Source organism: Toxorhynchites rutilus, chromosome 2, assembly GCF_029784135.1.
Source record: "Toxorhynchites rutilus septentrionalis strain SRP chromosome 2, ASM2978413v1, whole genome shotgun sequence".
NCBI lineage: Eukaryota > Metazoa > Arthropoda > Insecta > Diptera > Culicidae > Toxorhynchites > Toxorhynchites rutilus.
The window spans coordinates 320,592,689-320,608,028 of NC_073745.1; the positions used below are offsets into that span (position 1 = coordinate 320,592,689).

Below are 15,340 nucleotides of genomic sequence, written 5' to 3' on the forward strand. Positions count from 1 at the left end.
GGGGAACTGGCAGATTATTTTTCAGTAACGATGACATCTCTCCAGATTATTCTCGAAGTCCATCAGTGGTTAATGCTAACTCGATAACCACCAAACGAAAAGGGTTGCGCGCGTGTATATGTGTGTGTGGCGGCTGCTCCGATGCCTAAAGGAGAACCAATTTTCGATGCTGTTACTTTCTTGGTCGCCTTTTCAGTGGCATCATTCTCCTCCCGATGGATTCCCTTCTGGCCTAAGGTGCACAAACAGGCTCTTGGTGACACCGTTCATCAGCACTTTCATGATGAACGAAGTTCCAATCGCTGTTCAATTATAACTGAGTGGATTTTCGAGCGGCGCTCGCTTATATACCGATTATATATACTCCAAAAACAATGTGTCTGGGGGAATCCGCTAAGCAACACATGCAAGTCGGGGGTATTTCTTGGTATTGAGTACTCTTGTACTCGCTTGTCGTTGTGCAGACCGGAAAAGGTTTCCCTAAAACATACTTTTGAACTGAGAAGCCTGAGAAAATAGTCATTTCAGATACTAGAGGTGAATGAACTTTCGCGGTTCGAGAACTACGTAAACATGAGATGTGCAATAATTTCAGAGGAAAATGTAAGATACAATGATCGTTTGACAACTCTTCCGTTCACATATTTTGGTAATTCTAGGCATCATATTAAACAAAAAAGGACGTTCATCAAATTTATTTGTAACGAAGAACATAATCTATGAGAAATAAAAAATAAAAAAATATTCGAAGTGGTAAACAAGTGGATTGCATAATGTAATTGCGTTGTTCTACGTCGAAAATATGCGATCGTGTCCTAGACACAACCCATTACAATTTTTTTTTTTAATTAATCCTCAACTGTATCTATAACAAATATTTCGATTTCCGAATGTGCACCATGATCTTTAAAATATTAAAAAATGCCCCAAAATATGTGGAAAACTTTTTCGTTGCGTCATCACTTCCACGAACTCATAATTTGCTACTTTCAAAATGAGAACCAAGCATTTGAAGGGTTTCCTTCGAGCATAAGAATCTAGGGTTAAATCAATAACTTTTACCCCTAAATTCAGTAGAGAGTGTGGAATGCCTTTAAGTATTGGGTGTGTAACTTTATTCGTTCCGTTCCACAAGATGGCTCAAAGTGCTATAAATAGTCGACCATTACAGCAAATGTTTGGTGAATTATGAAGTGTCGACATCTGTCAACCAAATATTGTTTACAAACCCATAAGTCTTGCAAAACAAGTTCAATTTTTACTGCGGAAAGTTTAGGTTTGCTGTTTTCGTTGGAAGAAAAGTGCAACTGAAGCGCATCGAATGCTTGTGAAAGTTTATGGTGACTCTGCACTATCGGATAGATTTTGTAGGGAAGCGTTTGGACGATTGAAAAGTGGTGATTTTAGTTTCAATCACAAAGAGCGCCCGAAACAACCGAAAAATTAAAGACATTACTGATCAAAATTTGTGCTTGTAGAATCATTGGGAGTTACTAGACAAGCTATTTCTAAGCGACTCAAAGCCACAGGACATATCCAAAATCAAGGAAATTATGTGCCATATGGGTTGAAAGCGAGAGATGTTGAACGCTGATTTTGCGTGCCCGAAATCTTGCCGTTCAACACAAAAGAAAGTCATTTTTGCATCGACTCGTTACCTGGAACGGGAAATGGCCACAATCACAATCAACCATAATCCTAAAAGCAAGGATCATACGTAAAGCCCGACAACCTTGAACATTGAGGCGGAAGCCGAATATCCACGATGCCAAAGTAGTGCTCCGTATTTGGCGGGATAAGCTACTAAAACTTGGTCAAACCAACAATGGAGACTTCTACAAGCAAGTTCTGTTAGTAAACAAAACACAATACACTTGTGAATAACCTCACTCGCGATCAGCCTCTCTCTCTCTCACGCTTCAGGTAAATAATTCCCGCGTTTATTGCTTTCTTCCGTACTGTTTTCATATACCTTTCCCCTAGCCAACTTAGTGATAAAACGGCCTCACCTAGTACCATAGACCCATCTTGGATTCACGACCAGAACCATGCGCTATTGTTTATTCACTAATTATTAGAATCAAGCTTTTTCTTCACGAATATCAGATGGATGCTTTCGAACTATACATACCTTGTTCCGTAATTCCAGAGATATTAATGGAGATCCTCCGATCATCGGGATCGGGCCCATTGTCCAGCTTTTTCACTCCCACCATAGGGGGAGAAGGAGGTGGCGATATTTCGAAATCATTCTCCAACTGAACCGCGTCGGAAGTTTCAGTCGGCGCTGCATTGAGTGGCCGTATGAACCGTAAATACAGGAAGACAGCCAATCCAGCACTGAGTAGAAACAGTACTCCCAGCACAGAGCTGGCAACGATGAGCCCCGTGTTGGTTGAATCCAGCTGGTTATGTCGCTCGCACGTAACGTCTGAACAAACCGCTCCGTTGTATGAGTCTGTTTCTATACTCTCCGACAGTGGCGAAGAACGAATGATGCTGGAAATATCGATACTTTGACAAGAATAGTTTTAATGAGAATATTAATTTAACAACCTTTCTATTGTGCTCGAATCCTGCAACTCGTGCTGCTCGTTGAATGCGTATACGAGAATGCGGAGTACGGTGGTTTCTCTGCTTCTTGCCATTAGTACATTCTTGCTGTCAATTTGGTCCGTGGAAGGTACCCTAGCGTGCACCAATGCCCTTAACTGAACAGTGTTGGTCTTAGCATTTACCTGATTAACCACATTGTCCGCATCTTCTTCGCCCATGACGGTCATCAACACCAACTGTTCCTCTTCCAACCTATGAACACTAAGCGTAACTTCCGAACTCCTCCCATCAACAGCACCATCCCGATCCGTCGCTTTGACGTTAAGCCTAACAACGGCACTTGATTTCATTGCGTCCTTCATGGGGTAGATCACCCCACGCTCCGGGTTTATATCAAAATGATCGTTTGTGCCTAGACTGTACCGGATCTTGGCGTTCAACCCCTCGTCCAAATCAGTCGCCACGACAGTGATCAACTCGGGCAGCATGAGCTTCGCTGCCATCGATGGACTTGGGAAACCTATGTGGAATGCTTTTTGATCTGGCGGCGGATACACAAACTGCGGATCGTTATCGTTAATATCCACCACGATCACGTTCATCACGGTGACATCGCGAGCGTAGTGCAGACTATCGGTTTCGATGAGGGCTCGCTTCCGGAAGCGGGATTGCTTCCCTTGATCGGGGCAAATCAACCGTAGGCGCAGTTGGAACTGGGGAATGCTCATCCCTTGGAAAAGCGTCGTGTTCTCTCTGTCGAACGATCGCGAGCCGAGCCAATGGGTGTCGGGGTCTATCTCAAAATAGCTGTAATTCTGGTAGGGTTTCTCATCGACGAGCTCGTACTCGCACGTTCCGAGCTGCGAAGGGAATATGTTAGGATGGGGCATTTCTTCGAGAAGGTGCTCGATCACTAGCAGCCGCTCTACGGTTGTGATCTTTGGATCCTCCGGATTTGCGGGGCATTCCGAGTCCTGGACTATGTCCAGTGTGACGTTCGCTGTGGATTGTTTTCCCGAACGGGGACTGGAGGCGATCACTAGGAAGGTGTACTTCCGGGGAAGAAGGGGGTTCGCAATGTGAAGGATACCATCGGTTGAGATGACTACGTTGGCGCTCAGATAGTCTAGTGAATACAAGAGATTGAACCTATTAAAACGCTGGTTGTTATTTGTAGATTGATGATTCACACCCTCATTTGTGTCCATTCGATGTTCCAACAGCACTGAAGGATCCTTAACGGATGCTTTGACAACCCCGATCATTCCCACGCTGTCCGACTTCAGATTGAAACGATAGTTTCCATACGCGAATACGGGAACGTCATCCAGCGGTTCTCCGGTTGAGCAGTTGTAGCATTCCGTACACTCGATAACGGGGGGTGTTGGGGTGCAAGTTTCTGTAAGATCTGAAACTGAGTATCCAAGATGTTAATTTGGGAGATGTGATACCCTTACCGTGTTCTTCAATGGGGAGAGAAATGACCAGAAAGCATGAACTTCGAGCATTCTGATCGCTCATAGCTTCAATTGTGACATACAAATTATCGAATTGCTGCAAATCTTCAGTGGAAACGGCCTTCGTCAGCTGTACAAAAGCTTCCCGTCCACGTGTAATGACCTCTATAAGATCACTGTTGGATTCGATAATGTTGAATGAAGTGCCCTCGGTAAACGTGTTTTCTGTTACGAAGATTGTTTCATGTAAACGTAGGCGGAAGTCGTTCCCAATCGTGCCGTTGTAAGTTGACTTCTCGAATGCTGGGATCTTTACGGGAGTGGTGTCACGCTTCACATCTACCACTACAGTTGCCGAATCGGATTCACCGTTGGGGTTCGCCACCGTCACACTGAATTGAAGATACAGTGCGTCGGTTAAACCATCGACGGCTACCGAATCCTTCAGTAAGATGAAGACTTGGCTATTCTCCACGATTGCATCGAACAGCTCGTAATCGAAATCGAGCAGTTCAACTGTAGAACCGGGCAGAACCGTTCCTTGCTCGAGTTCAATGGTTTCATTCTCAGAAAACTGCACCACACGGGAGTTAACTTCCAGGTAGCCACGGAAGGATATTTTTTTGAATCTCGGTACAACGGGTGATGCTCGTCCAATGTCTAACAGTATGAACGTAGATGCCGCCACGCTTCCTGGATTGATGGCCTGCAGTAAAAAGCTCAGCTGATTCCGATCACTGATGCTTTCCCAGCTGATCGAGTCGTTGGCTTTGAGCGTAATGTTAACTTTTGCGTCTACAATCACCGCCGCGAACCAATCCGAATCACCGGCAATCAACCCCACTTCAGTGTTGTTTGTGGTGGTACCTGGTCGGAACGAGATCTCCGATGGTATGATCAGTTCGGTGCTGTTTTCTTCAATCGATCCGTAGTAGATTGCTTCCATGAAAACCGGAGTGATAAACACATCCTGTTGAACGCCCACGATGATCGTTGCCGTGTCACTAAGTCCATACCTGTTGTTGGCCTCAATGATGAAACTCAACATATCCCGTCCTTCGATGTCTTCTTCGCCAACTGTCGGTTTGAGCGAAACCTGGAACTTGTTGTCTTTACGGGTGACGTTGAACATTGAGTGGTCGTTCTCACTCACTTCGAACGTCAGTGTGGCAGTTATCGTAGCCGGATCGAGCGTAATCACTTCTGGTGCATCAAAGGCGACCTCGGGATACCCTTTATGGAGGGAACCTCGGTAGACAGCCTTGGTGAAGATGGGCGTCGGCACTGGGTTGTTCACCACGCCGATGATGATCGTGCAAGCAGCTGGCGCAGCCTCGGGGTTTGTCGCCTGGAGGAACAATCGGAGGTATGAACGGTAACGGATTTGATCCCAACTGAGGGTCGGCTTGAGTAGAAGCTGAACGACTTTTTCCGAGCTTACCGATACTTCGAACAGAGTTGAGTCCTCGCCGGCGGTTGTAAATGTTGTGTCGTTTAAAAAGGTGCCTTCGAGCAAAGTGATTTTATCGGATTCAAAATCAACTGTCGGTTGTCCTTCTTTTAGCAAACCAGAGAACGAGGAGTTTGTGAAAACAGCCATGATCGGGCGAATTATGTTAACCACAACACTTGCCGAGGATGCGGTACTTCCTGGATTGGTGGCTTGAATGAGGAAGGTGAGGTGGTGTTTGTTCTTCAATTCCTCGTCAGTTACTTCATTTTTCAGTGAGAACTTCAAACTAAGATCTTGGTTCACATTCATGACAATAAAATGGGAGTCTGCCCCCAAAACGTTGTAACTCACATCCCCGGTGATCGTTGCTTCCTGTAGAGTAATTTTCTCGGGGAATATCATTTCCTTCGAACCCTCATTGATCACTCCCGTGTAAAAAGCAGCCGTGAACTCAGGGAATACAATTGCTGCCCGAATTATATCTACCAAAATCGTGGCATAGCCTGAACCAACCACCGGATTCCGTACCTCGATCACAAGCTCGAATCGCTCGAATCCTTCCAAATCATCCGGTGTCAACTGTTTCTTCAAGCTAATGTTAACCTTCAAATCATTCTTCAACTCCACCACGAACAGATCTGTATTGTTGAGCAAGATAAACGTTTGCAACCCATCTTCGATGCCTCCTTCCACCAATTCGATCGTTTCGAATGGGATCAGCCGGAGATCGGTCCCAATACTCGAAGTGTATAGTTGTTTCTCGAACCTAGGGATCTTAACGTCCACCTTCTCGATGAATATCACCACCGGAACCGCGGTGTTCAAACCATCCGCCTTCACGGCACGCACATTGAACCGCAGACTATCCCTGTCAGTGAGATCCTCTTCGGTCGTGGAGTTCGCAAGCCTAATCTGAATCTCGTTACCGTCCAACTTTTGCAAGTTAAACATATCCGCATCATCCTCGAGCAGGCTGAACGTGACCGTGTCATCGTACGACTCCTGCTTCAACCTCAGTTTAAAATCCTGCAGCTTATGGCTGCTGTCAATCTGTCCTTCGTACAGAAGCTGCTCGAACTGGGGTGGTACCGGAGGTACCCGGATAACCTCAACCAACACGAAGCAGATTACCGTGGGTGCTTTGGGAGTGGTGGCTTCCACAATCAGCGTGATATGAGAATCGTTCGGAAGGGAGACTCCAGGCCGTAAGCTGATTACAAACTCATTTGCGACAGTTGTCGCATTCAACTCAAAAATGCTGCTCGAATCGAAGAGGTTTATTACAGTGAGGGTTGTAATGGTAGCTGGGTCGAGTACAACTTTAATCGGCGTCAGACTGTGCGTACTTTCTTCTAGTCGACCTTGAAGGAAATTTGGTGTGAAGCGCGGGGTAATAATTTCTTGTCGGAGGACCTTCACGATCACGATCGTTTCCGAAACAGTTATGTTTCTGAGCGAGGCGCTCGCACCTACAAGCAGATACTGTTTCCCCTTCAGCTGTTCCTCGGTGATCCCCTTCGGCGTGAGCGTAATCTTATTCTGCTCATTTACAACCGTAAACATAGTATGATCGCCGCTGAACGCAAAAGATAACTCATCTACGAACGTTTCATCCACTATTTTAATCTCTGGAATTACGGCCACCCCTTCCTCGGTCACAGTTCCCTCGTAGAAAAGTTGCTCGAACCGTGGTGTGAGCAACTCTTCTTTGAGAATCTCTAGTACGACAAACGCCCTACCGAAACCCACATCGATCTTACTGGCCTCCAACTCGAGGTGGAAAAAGAATCTATCCTCTAAAACCTCCTCCGTCAGATTGTCAGAAACTCCCAAATTGACAGAATTGCCGGAACGTATCACAGTAAAATACTGCGCGTCCGATCCGATGAGTTTCACAGTGAGCTCACCCATAGAGTTCTCCAGCAGCAGAGCGATCGCACTATCCACCGAAACAACACCTTCCTTATTCACCTTACCGGTGTACACCGACTGTTCGAACGCTGGTGGCGTTTCCTGCTCGATTTGGATCACTACAGCAGTCCTTCCTTCTAGTTCTGCACCGGTTCTGTTGGCACTAACAACCAAGCTGGCGAAAGATGTCCCTCCTGGGATGTCCATCCCCGGACGCAACGTTATGGTAGCACCACTGCGATCCGCCTTAGGTGTCATGGCGAACAATCCCGCATCTTCCCCGCCCAGCCGGAACGTGACCGTTCCGTCGTACGTGTTCGTCTCAAGCGTGACCTCGATGGGAACGAAGGCTTGCGGCTTTTTGTGGCTGATTTCGTACAGCGATTGTTGGAACTGGGGCGGCTCGGTGTATCGAATAAAGGGATCACCCGAGATGTTCAGCTGCGCTGAGCCCGATTTGGGAGGTGTTCCGGCGTCCTACAAATATGGTTCGGTAGAGGTTCAATCGATACAGTGAAAACAGGTCTTTACCGTTCCAGTGATCTTTAGAGAAAGCTCGTCGAGCCGCGTCAGAGTGCTCTTCGTTCTAAGTCTGGCTATGAACTCCTTGTCCGTGGACCCTTTCTGCTGCTCCACTAGAAAGTACGGGTTTTCGTCCAGCGTGAAGCTGACTTCATTCCCGAACAAGTCGTAGTCGTATGCTCGGATTCCGTTCCCCTGTAATGTATAGAAAACTAGAACATAAAGACCGGAAAAAATCCAAAAACTCACCCCATCAATGTACTGCGAGAGATCGAAATTTTTCGGCAGCGGCAACGGTAGCTCGATACTGTACACCATCCGGCTAAAGGTTGGCGCGTAAAGGTTTTCCTCCCGAATCGGCACCTGGAAGCGGATGATTTTGATCGAATCGGAAGCACAAGTGAACTGAAGCTGGCTGAAGAGCGTTGGAATGGTTTCGGTCTCCAGAAAGTGCTCGAACTCCTGGTTGGTACTGATCACCAGTTGGGACGACTGCGAGTTGAGGGCAGCGTTGATGTAGAGATTGAATCCCTCGAGGGCACTTATTTCCACCTTCCGCACGTTGCTGACATTGTGAGTGGCGATCGCCACATTTACATCGCGGGCGGAGATTTCGCCGTTCACAACCGAAAGACGGGTGAAGTCGAATGTTGGCGATTCGCATTCTAGGGGAAGATAGGAATGGACATGATAGTTACGAAGAAGTTATGCATCCTGATTTATTTACATGCTGAATGTCAATTATTAACTTCAAGAGTCATATTTCAGTTTTTAGCTTCTAAGGAAAAGGCGATCCAGCGCCATCAACGTAACAACAGATTGAAACGACTTCCAAAAGCTCCAGATTTATTTTGGAATTCATTCGGGTTGAGATGAAACGAATAGGAAGTTTTACATGGTGAGAAAAGGTACCCTAAACCATCAAACTTCCATCCGTAACGTTCCGTTCATATCTCATGACGCTGGTTTGAACTAAATCATGCCAATAACAACTGTAACAGTCCTGTCCGTCCAAACTTATATTTTTTCTCCTCAGAAAACACAACGCCACTTTTTCTGCCTTTCACACCCTGTATTTGGGGGTAAACATGAGCCGATTCTGCTTATGGGTGATTACAAGCTTCGGTTTTGCTTGAAGTATCCATTCGATGTTCAGCTATTCATTCAATTTAACTGAAGTCACTATAACACTCAATTTTGGCGTAAGACTACGTATTCCATTTCTGTACTGGGGTGTAAGTCTAAAGTGAAGCGCAATGTTTTCAGCTTTAAAAATTCTTTGCCCTATTCTATTATTAACCTTACGGTTATATCACACATATATTCGACTCCCAGTTTTTCCTTTATTTTAGAGCGGGACACTCGATTCCGCATACTTTTAACTTTTATCCGACCGTCCTCTTTGAACAACCTTAAAATTCATTGTTCTTTCTCCGTCAGTCTTCGCCATTTCTGAACCCTTGTCGTTTATCATCAATAAACCAAAATAAACCCTGCTTTATTGACACACCTAATCGGTTTAACGTTGTTCAGTCGATATGTAGCGTAATATCCTTCAAAAAAACGACGGGTAGGTAATGTCGAGGAAATAACCGGAGAGACGTGAGATTATATGTTTCAAAAACACTTGTTGTCTTTCTTCGAGAAACATAATTGTTTCTACTGTTTCGACCAGACCTTGAGTTACAGAAGAAAGGCTCAGAAACCTTTAGCAGCCAGAAGCAGATAACATCTGAGTTGTGAACTGTAATCGTATAACTCCAGATTTCCAGTTGTGAATGCCATGCTGCAATTTATTTTGACGTAGGATTACGTCTTTCGGGAACATATTGGGCTACAAATTGAAAATCGAAAATTGAGCACACCGTGAAAATGCTGCCAACCTGCCTGAGAGAATTCGGCATTACAAATACATGAAAGTAGGGGGAGCCTTCGCCCCCACCGAAATGTATTCCCTAACAGAGACTTGATGTCATTATTAAATCATTATTAAAGAGTTTAACGATGTAATTCTTCAAACATATCCAAAATAAAGAGATGGCCTAACGGAATCCTACGTCAACTATGCGGTCGTGTCTCGGAAGTAACTCTCCTGTGACTTTTTTTAATGGATTGAAGAGTTCTTATCTAATCAAGGGGATAATCGTCGCTTAAACAAATCGTTGGTAGATTCAATCGCGAGTATCGACTTTCAAAGGGAAAAAGTAGCAACCAGCAGCTACTTTATCTAGTTTGAATTATAATTTGAGCGATTTGGATCGATCGCGGAAAATGCGCCTTAGATCGTAGGTTAATTTGGAAAATTTTGTACCCTTATCGTATAGTTTTTTTTTTTTTCGAGTTTTCAAATAAAAAATCAAGAATAAAGAAACCAACTGTAAGTTTGTTCTGAAGAAGGTAATCCGTTGATAGCATTTACGAATTCAAATTCATGCTAGGTTCGTCCTCGGAACCGTTTCCGAAGAGGATGCAATAAAACGGAAACGTGTTGCGGAGTGCGGAGTATTGTTTGGGATGTTTTCGATCTTGAATATAGGGGTGTCCCAAATGGTTTGAGAGGGCGACGATAATGTTTTGGATGGGAGTTGGTACAACATATCATCACAATAAACCCACCACCACTTTACAATGGGAGCTTTCAGTTAAAAAGCTTATGCAAAGTCCCATCGAAGGTAATACGTCAGTCGAATTCCGAATTCAAACTCTTGCTTTTGCATGGCCAGGATATAGAGATAATCACCACAACATGTGAACTAAATTTGGAAGTTCATGTGAGAAGCACGAGTTTTCCAAATTTAGTATGCGTCCTGCTCATGAATGGGAAAATTATCTTATTTGTTTATGAACGCACTAGACAGAATAACTGATTCCAAAATAGAATAAATATTGTTATATCGACTTCCATTTAAACCATTTTAATAATTTTTAGTCGCGTCGCTCGGCTCCAGGTACAGCTAGTCTTAAACCAATGGAATTACTCACACACTTCATTCAGATTGAAGATGAATGTGAATCAATATAGCGAACTTTCAGAAACAACGAACGGTGAGTAATAATCGGAAGGAAGAAGAGGAATGGGAACCACATGATTCGACTAGAAAACAAAAGAGGGAGTTCAATTGTTACATGTATAGTGCTGCTAAAAAGACACATAAAGAGAAGTTTCCTGGGTCAAATCTTCGATCAAAACGTACCAACCGAGACAAAGCACTCATCATCCTTCAACATCTATTACAAACCAAAATGTCTCAGCAGAAGATCCAGGTAACTATTGAGCATTAGCATGTGTAGCAAGCTAATCCTATATTTGCGTTTCAGTTACTTACTTCCGCAAATATTTGAACGTATAGCTGTTGTATAGCAGCGTATACAGTCTATTCAAATACTCCTTGTCAGCAATCAGCATTTTGACCGCACAACTACATTTAGAAGGGTTTTATGGTAGCATGGTGGAGTAGCTGTATATTTTTCCAAAAGATGGTCTTAAACACCATATAAAGCTGATAACTTGTCGATTCTGGGCTTATTCGTTACCTGAGGACAGCGCTCCGTGTTCAGCGGAATCAGCGATATGTGAGTGATTGTCAGCAGAAAAAGAGACCATTCACAGAAGATCTCTGTCGACTAAAATTGTATGCTCTCATAGGAACATAGTATTCAGCAGAGTGGTGAGAAGCTGATTTCCGAGTGTATAGCCCATATTCCTATCAATCATCATTTCCCAATCTCAGGACGAATGCGTTGTCATCATACCAACATCAGATGTCATGCCTACAAAACGACTACTCCAGAGTGCATGCCAATTCCCATCATTTTTCATATCATTGGCAAGTCTTTGCGCAACAATCACAAACAACAATCATGTAACTGCCAGCAGAACATGGCTAACACTTAACGTCGGCACAGCTCTTCTCATCTGTTTCATCACAAACCTTTCGATTGATCAGTGATCGAACAGACGTTGATGACTGTTCCTGTCGGAATGATACGAATCTAATCACAAACAACGTTCCAAACGATTCAAAGAATTTGGCGAATAGACATATTTCTATCGTTTTCGAACATACCTTGTGCACTAGAAAAGTTTACCACAATTAAGCAGAAAAATCCTATCAAATTGATGCATTCCTGTTTGATACGCCACACTCGAGTTGATTTGTTCCATTTCTGTTTATCCATTTTACACAATTTTTCAAAATCACATATACTGTATATCACATTCTCAAACTGAACGCAGTTCCACTTCCTGATTAACTTCTTGAAACCACCGCGGAGTGCACTCACTGTTTCGCGACTACTTAACGTCTCCCGGGCTCGCTATCGACTGCGGACAATTGCCACTCGAACATGAGCAAATCGGTCCAATATCTTTCACTTTCGATCATCGATTGGAGAACCCTTCATATCAATTGCATTATTTTGTTTTCGTATTGCCTGCTCCGATAAGATAACAAGTCTCGCACATCCCAGTTATTGACTGCTTCACCCGTTCTTTGTTGCCCACTCTCTGTGGAAGTAGCAAATTAGCTTTACGTCAAGCCAAATCCTGAAGGAACTGTAGAGGATTTTGTTAGAATCGACGAATTTTATGCCAACCCGACTGACCGTTGGCAGTACCATCTCAGATAGTAGTGCAACGTTGTGGGTGTGAATACATGGGTATTTTAAGAAACTTCGCATACTTGAAATATTCAAAAAAGGATTAGATTACTTTTTGAATGGGGCCAAAAATTTTTTTCTTGATTTTAAAAAAAATATATAACTCAAAAACCATAACACCTGCAAAAATCTGGTCAAAGAAAATTGTTTATATTTTCATAAAAAAAACTAGCTGACCCGGAAAACTTCGTCTCGCCCAAAATTTATGTTTCGTTATCAGATTCACGGTTTCTTACTAAGCGCACGTTCATGGATCCAGCAGCCCCCATGCCCCCATGAGAGGGGGTAGGTGTGTCGAACCATCATAGAAACGTTTCGTGCCCCCTAACACTTCTACATGCCAAATATGGCTCTCATTTGGAGCCCCCCTTAAGAGATGGGGGAGGAGTGTCAAACTACCATAGAAACGTTTATCGATCCCTAAAACCTCTATATGCTAAGTTTGATTCCATTTGTTTGATTAGTTCTCGAGTTGTTCAGCAACCTCCCCCCCTCCTCTCGTTAGAAAGGAGTGTCTTACCACCATAAAAAGATTTATTGCTCCCTAAAACCTCCACATGCCAAATTTGGTTTCATTTGCTTGATTAATTCTCGAGTAATGCAGAAATTTGAGTTTCATTCGTATGGAAGCCCCCCCTTAGAGAGGAGGGAGGGGTCTCGAACTATCATTAGAACCATCCCCGACCCCAAAAACCCCTACATACCAATTTTCAAGTCGATCAGTTCAGTAGTTTCCGAGTCCATCTTTTATAATAGGAGTACGGGCAAGTTTCTTCGTTTTTTCAAAAATTAATGCTTTATTCTGCGAAAATGGTTCAAATTACATAAATGCTTTTTACAAGCTAGTGAAGTTGTTGCTTTAATCGCACGTGGTAGGCTGTTCCATAGCGTTATTGCTCGATAGTCGAAAGAAACTCTTAAAATATTTGTTTCGCACCTTGAAAATAGCAAATTATGAGTTCGTGGAAGAGATGACGCAATGAAAAAGTTTTCCAAGTATTTTGGGGCGTTGTTTAGAATTTTAAATGTCATTGTACACGTTCGAAGATCTAAATATTCGCTATAACTACAGTTGAGTATTAATTTAGAAAATTCTGAAATATGGTCAAATCTATCAAGTCCATACAAAAATCTGGTAATAGAATTAAAAGCTAATTGTAGTTTTCGAAAATTTTCATTCATTGATTTAGGCTAACGTATATCACCGTATTCAAATAGTGGAATAATCAATGATCGAACAAGTTTTAATTTGATATGTTGAGGGGTGAATTGTTTGAGTGCCACCAAGGTCTGCATCGCATAGTAAACTTTTTGACAAACTGTATTAGTCTGAGCATTCCAGTTTAAGCTACTGTCCATTAAAATGCCAAGGTTTTTAACAACTTCAGAGTAAGTAATTTCCTCGTTGTTCATTTTGATAAACGGTACTCCGTGTATATTCATGTGTCTAGTTTCAAAGATTATAGCTTGAATCTTACGAGCACTGAGAATCAAGCCATTGTTATTGCTCCAAGATATCATATTTTGAATATCAATGTTGATCATGACTACAATATTTGTTAAATCATTAGGCTTCCCTGATAGGTATAACTGGCAGTCATCGGCATACTGATGAACCGTGCAGTAGTTCATTTGATTAGGTAGGTCATTGATGAATATTGAAAAAATAAAGGGGCCTAAGATAGACCCTTGCGGTATGCCACTTTCATCTGGACAATATCAGATTTCGTAGCGTCGAAATCAACATATCGAGAGCGGTTCGACAAATAGCTTAACATCAACGCAACAGCAGAATCATACAGCATATAACAGCGTTCAATTTTTTTTACAAAGTAAAAGATGATTTATAGAATCAAATGCTTTACTAAAGTCGAGCAACACTAGCACAGTGAACATTTTTTTTTTGTCAAGAGCGCGTCGAATGTCATTATCAATTTTAATGAGAGCGGTTGTGGGGCTGCAATGCGATATCCTGATTGAAAGCGACAGAGTAGTTCATGCTTATTGAGGAATACCTTCAACTGGTTTGAGAGAAGCTTTTCCAAAAGTTTAGAGAGTGCTGGAAGTATGCTGGTTGGTCGGTATTTTGACTCCTTTACAGGATTATCAACTTTTCCAATCGGAATGACTCGAGCAATTTTCGGCAACCTTGGAAATGTTGATGTAGTGATACAAAAATTCAAAAGATCTGTAATAAAGGGTAGTGTTACTGAGATAGACATTTTCAGGATTTTCAAGGGGGTTTCATCATTTCCAACCGATTTACACGTAGCAGAAGAAATCTCTGTAAGAACCTCATTTGTGGTAATATAGCGGAAAGAAAATATTGTTGTATAACTAATTTCCAAGGGGAACCCGGTAAAACTACGCGGAATGTAGTGAGAGACGAAAAAGTTATTCAAACTAGTTGCTGATACGTCACCGCCATCGGCTCTAGTTGGGGTTCGTTTGAGGCCAAGTCGCTTGTGCCGTAATTTAAATATTTGCTGGAAGGTTTGCATTCAGCTGAGAAGTGAAAAATTCTCGCTTAAATGAACGAATTTCACGATTTGTTGTATTTCTTAATCGAGCAAAAGTGTTCCATTTTGTCTCATTTCCTTTTTCTTGCTTCCAACTTAAACAATTGTCGAATTTGAGAATTAATCCATGGGGCACCAGGATCAGAAATTACTTTTTTTTCCTAATTGGTGCATTTCTTTGAATCACTGCCAGTAATAAGTGATTGAAAACAACTTTAAATTAAAGTTCGAGTGGCTAAGATCACGTGTGATGGCAGTTCACG

The 15,340-nt window shown here is 42.9% G+C and overlaps 1 protein-coding gene across 1 annotated transcript in view; it reads right to left on the reverse strand.

Annotated features, from left to right (window-relative positions):
* LOC129768730 (uncharacterized) overlaps positions 1-12,627 on the reverse strand; it is a 29,233-nt gene extending 16,606 nt beyond the window's left edge. The window contains exons 1-7 of the mRNA XM_055770569.1: positions 11,967-12,627; positions 8,149-8,564; positions 7,909-8,094; positions 4,014-7,854; positions 3,749-3,955; positions 2,557-3,682; positions 2,132-2,499 (exon numbers count right to left, since the gene is read on the reverse strand). Of these exons, the coding sequence (XP_055626544.1) occupies positions 2,132-2,499; positions 2,557-3,682; positions 3,749-3,955; positions 4,014-7,854; positions 7,909-8,094; positions 8,149-8,564; positions 11,967-12,078 (6,256 nt within the window). The 5' untranslated portion in view covers positions 12,079-12,627. The remainder of the gene's footprint in view (positions 1-2,131; positions 2,500-2,556; positions 3,683-3,748; positions 3,956-4,013; positions 7,855-7,908; positions 8,095-8,148; positions 8,565-11,966) is intronic.
* Between the last annotated feature and the right edge of the window lie 2,713 nt (positions 12,628-15,340).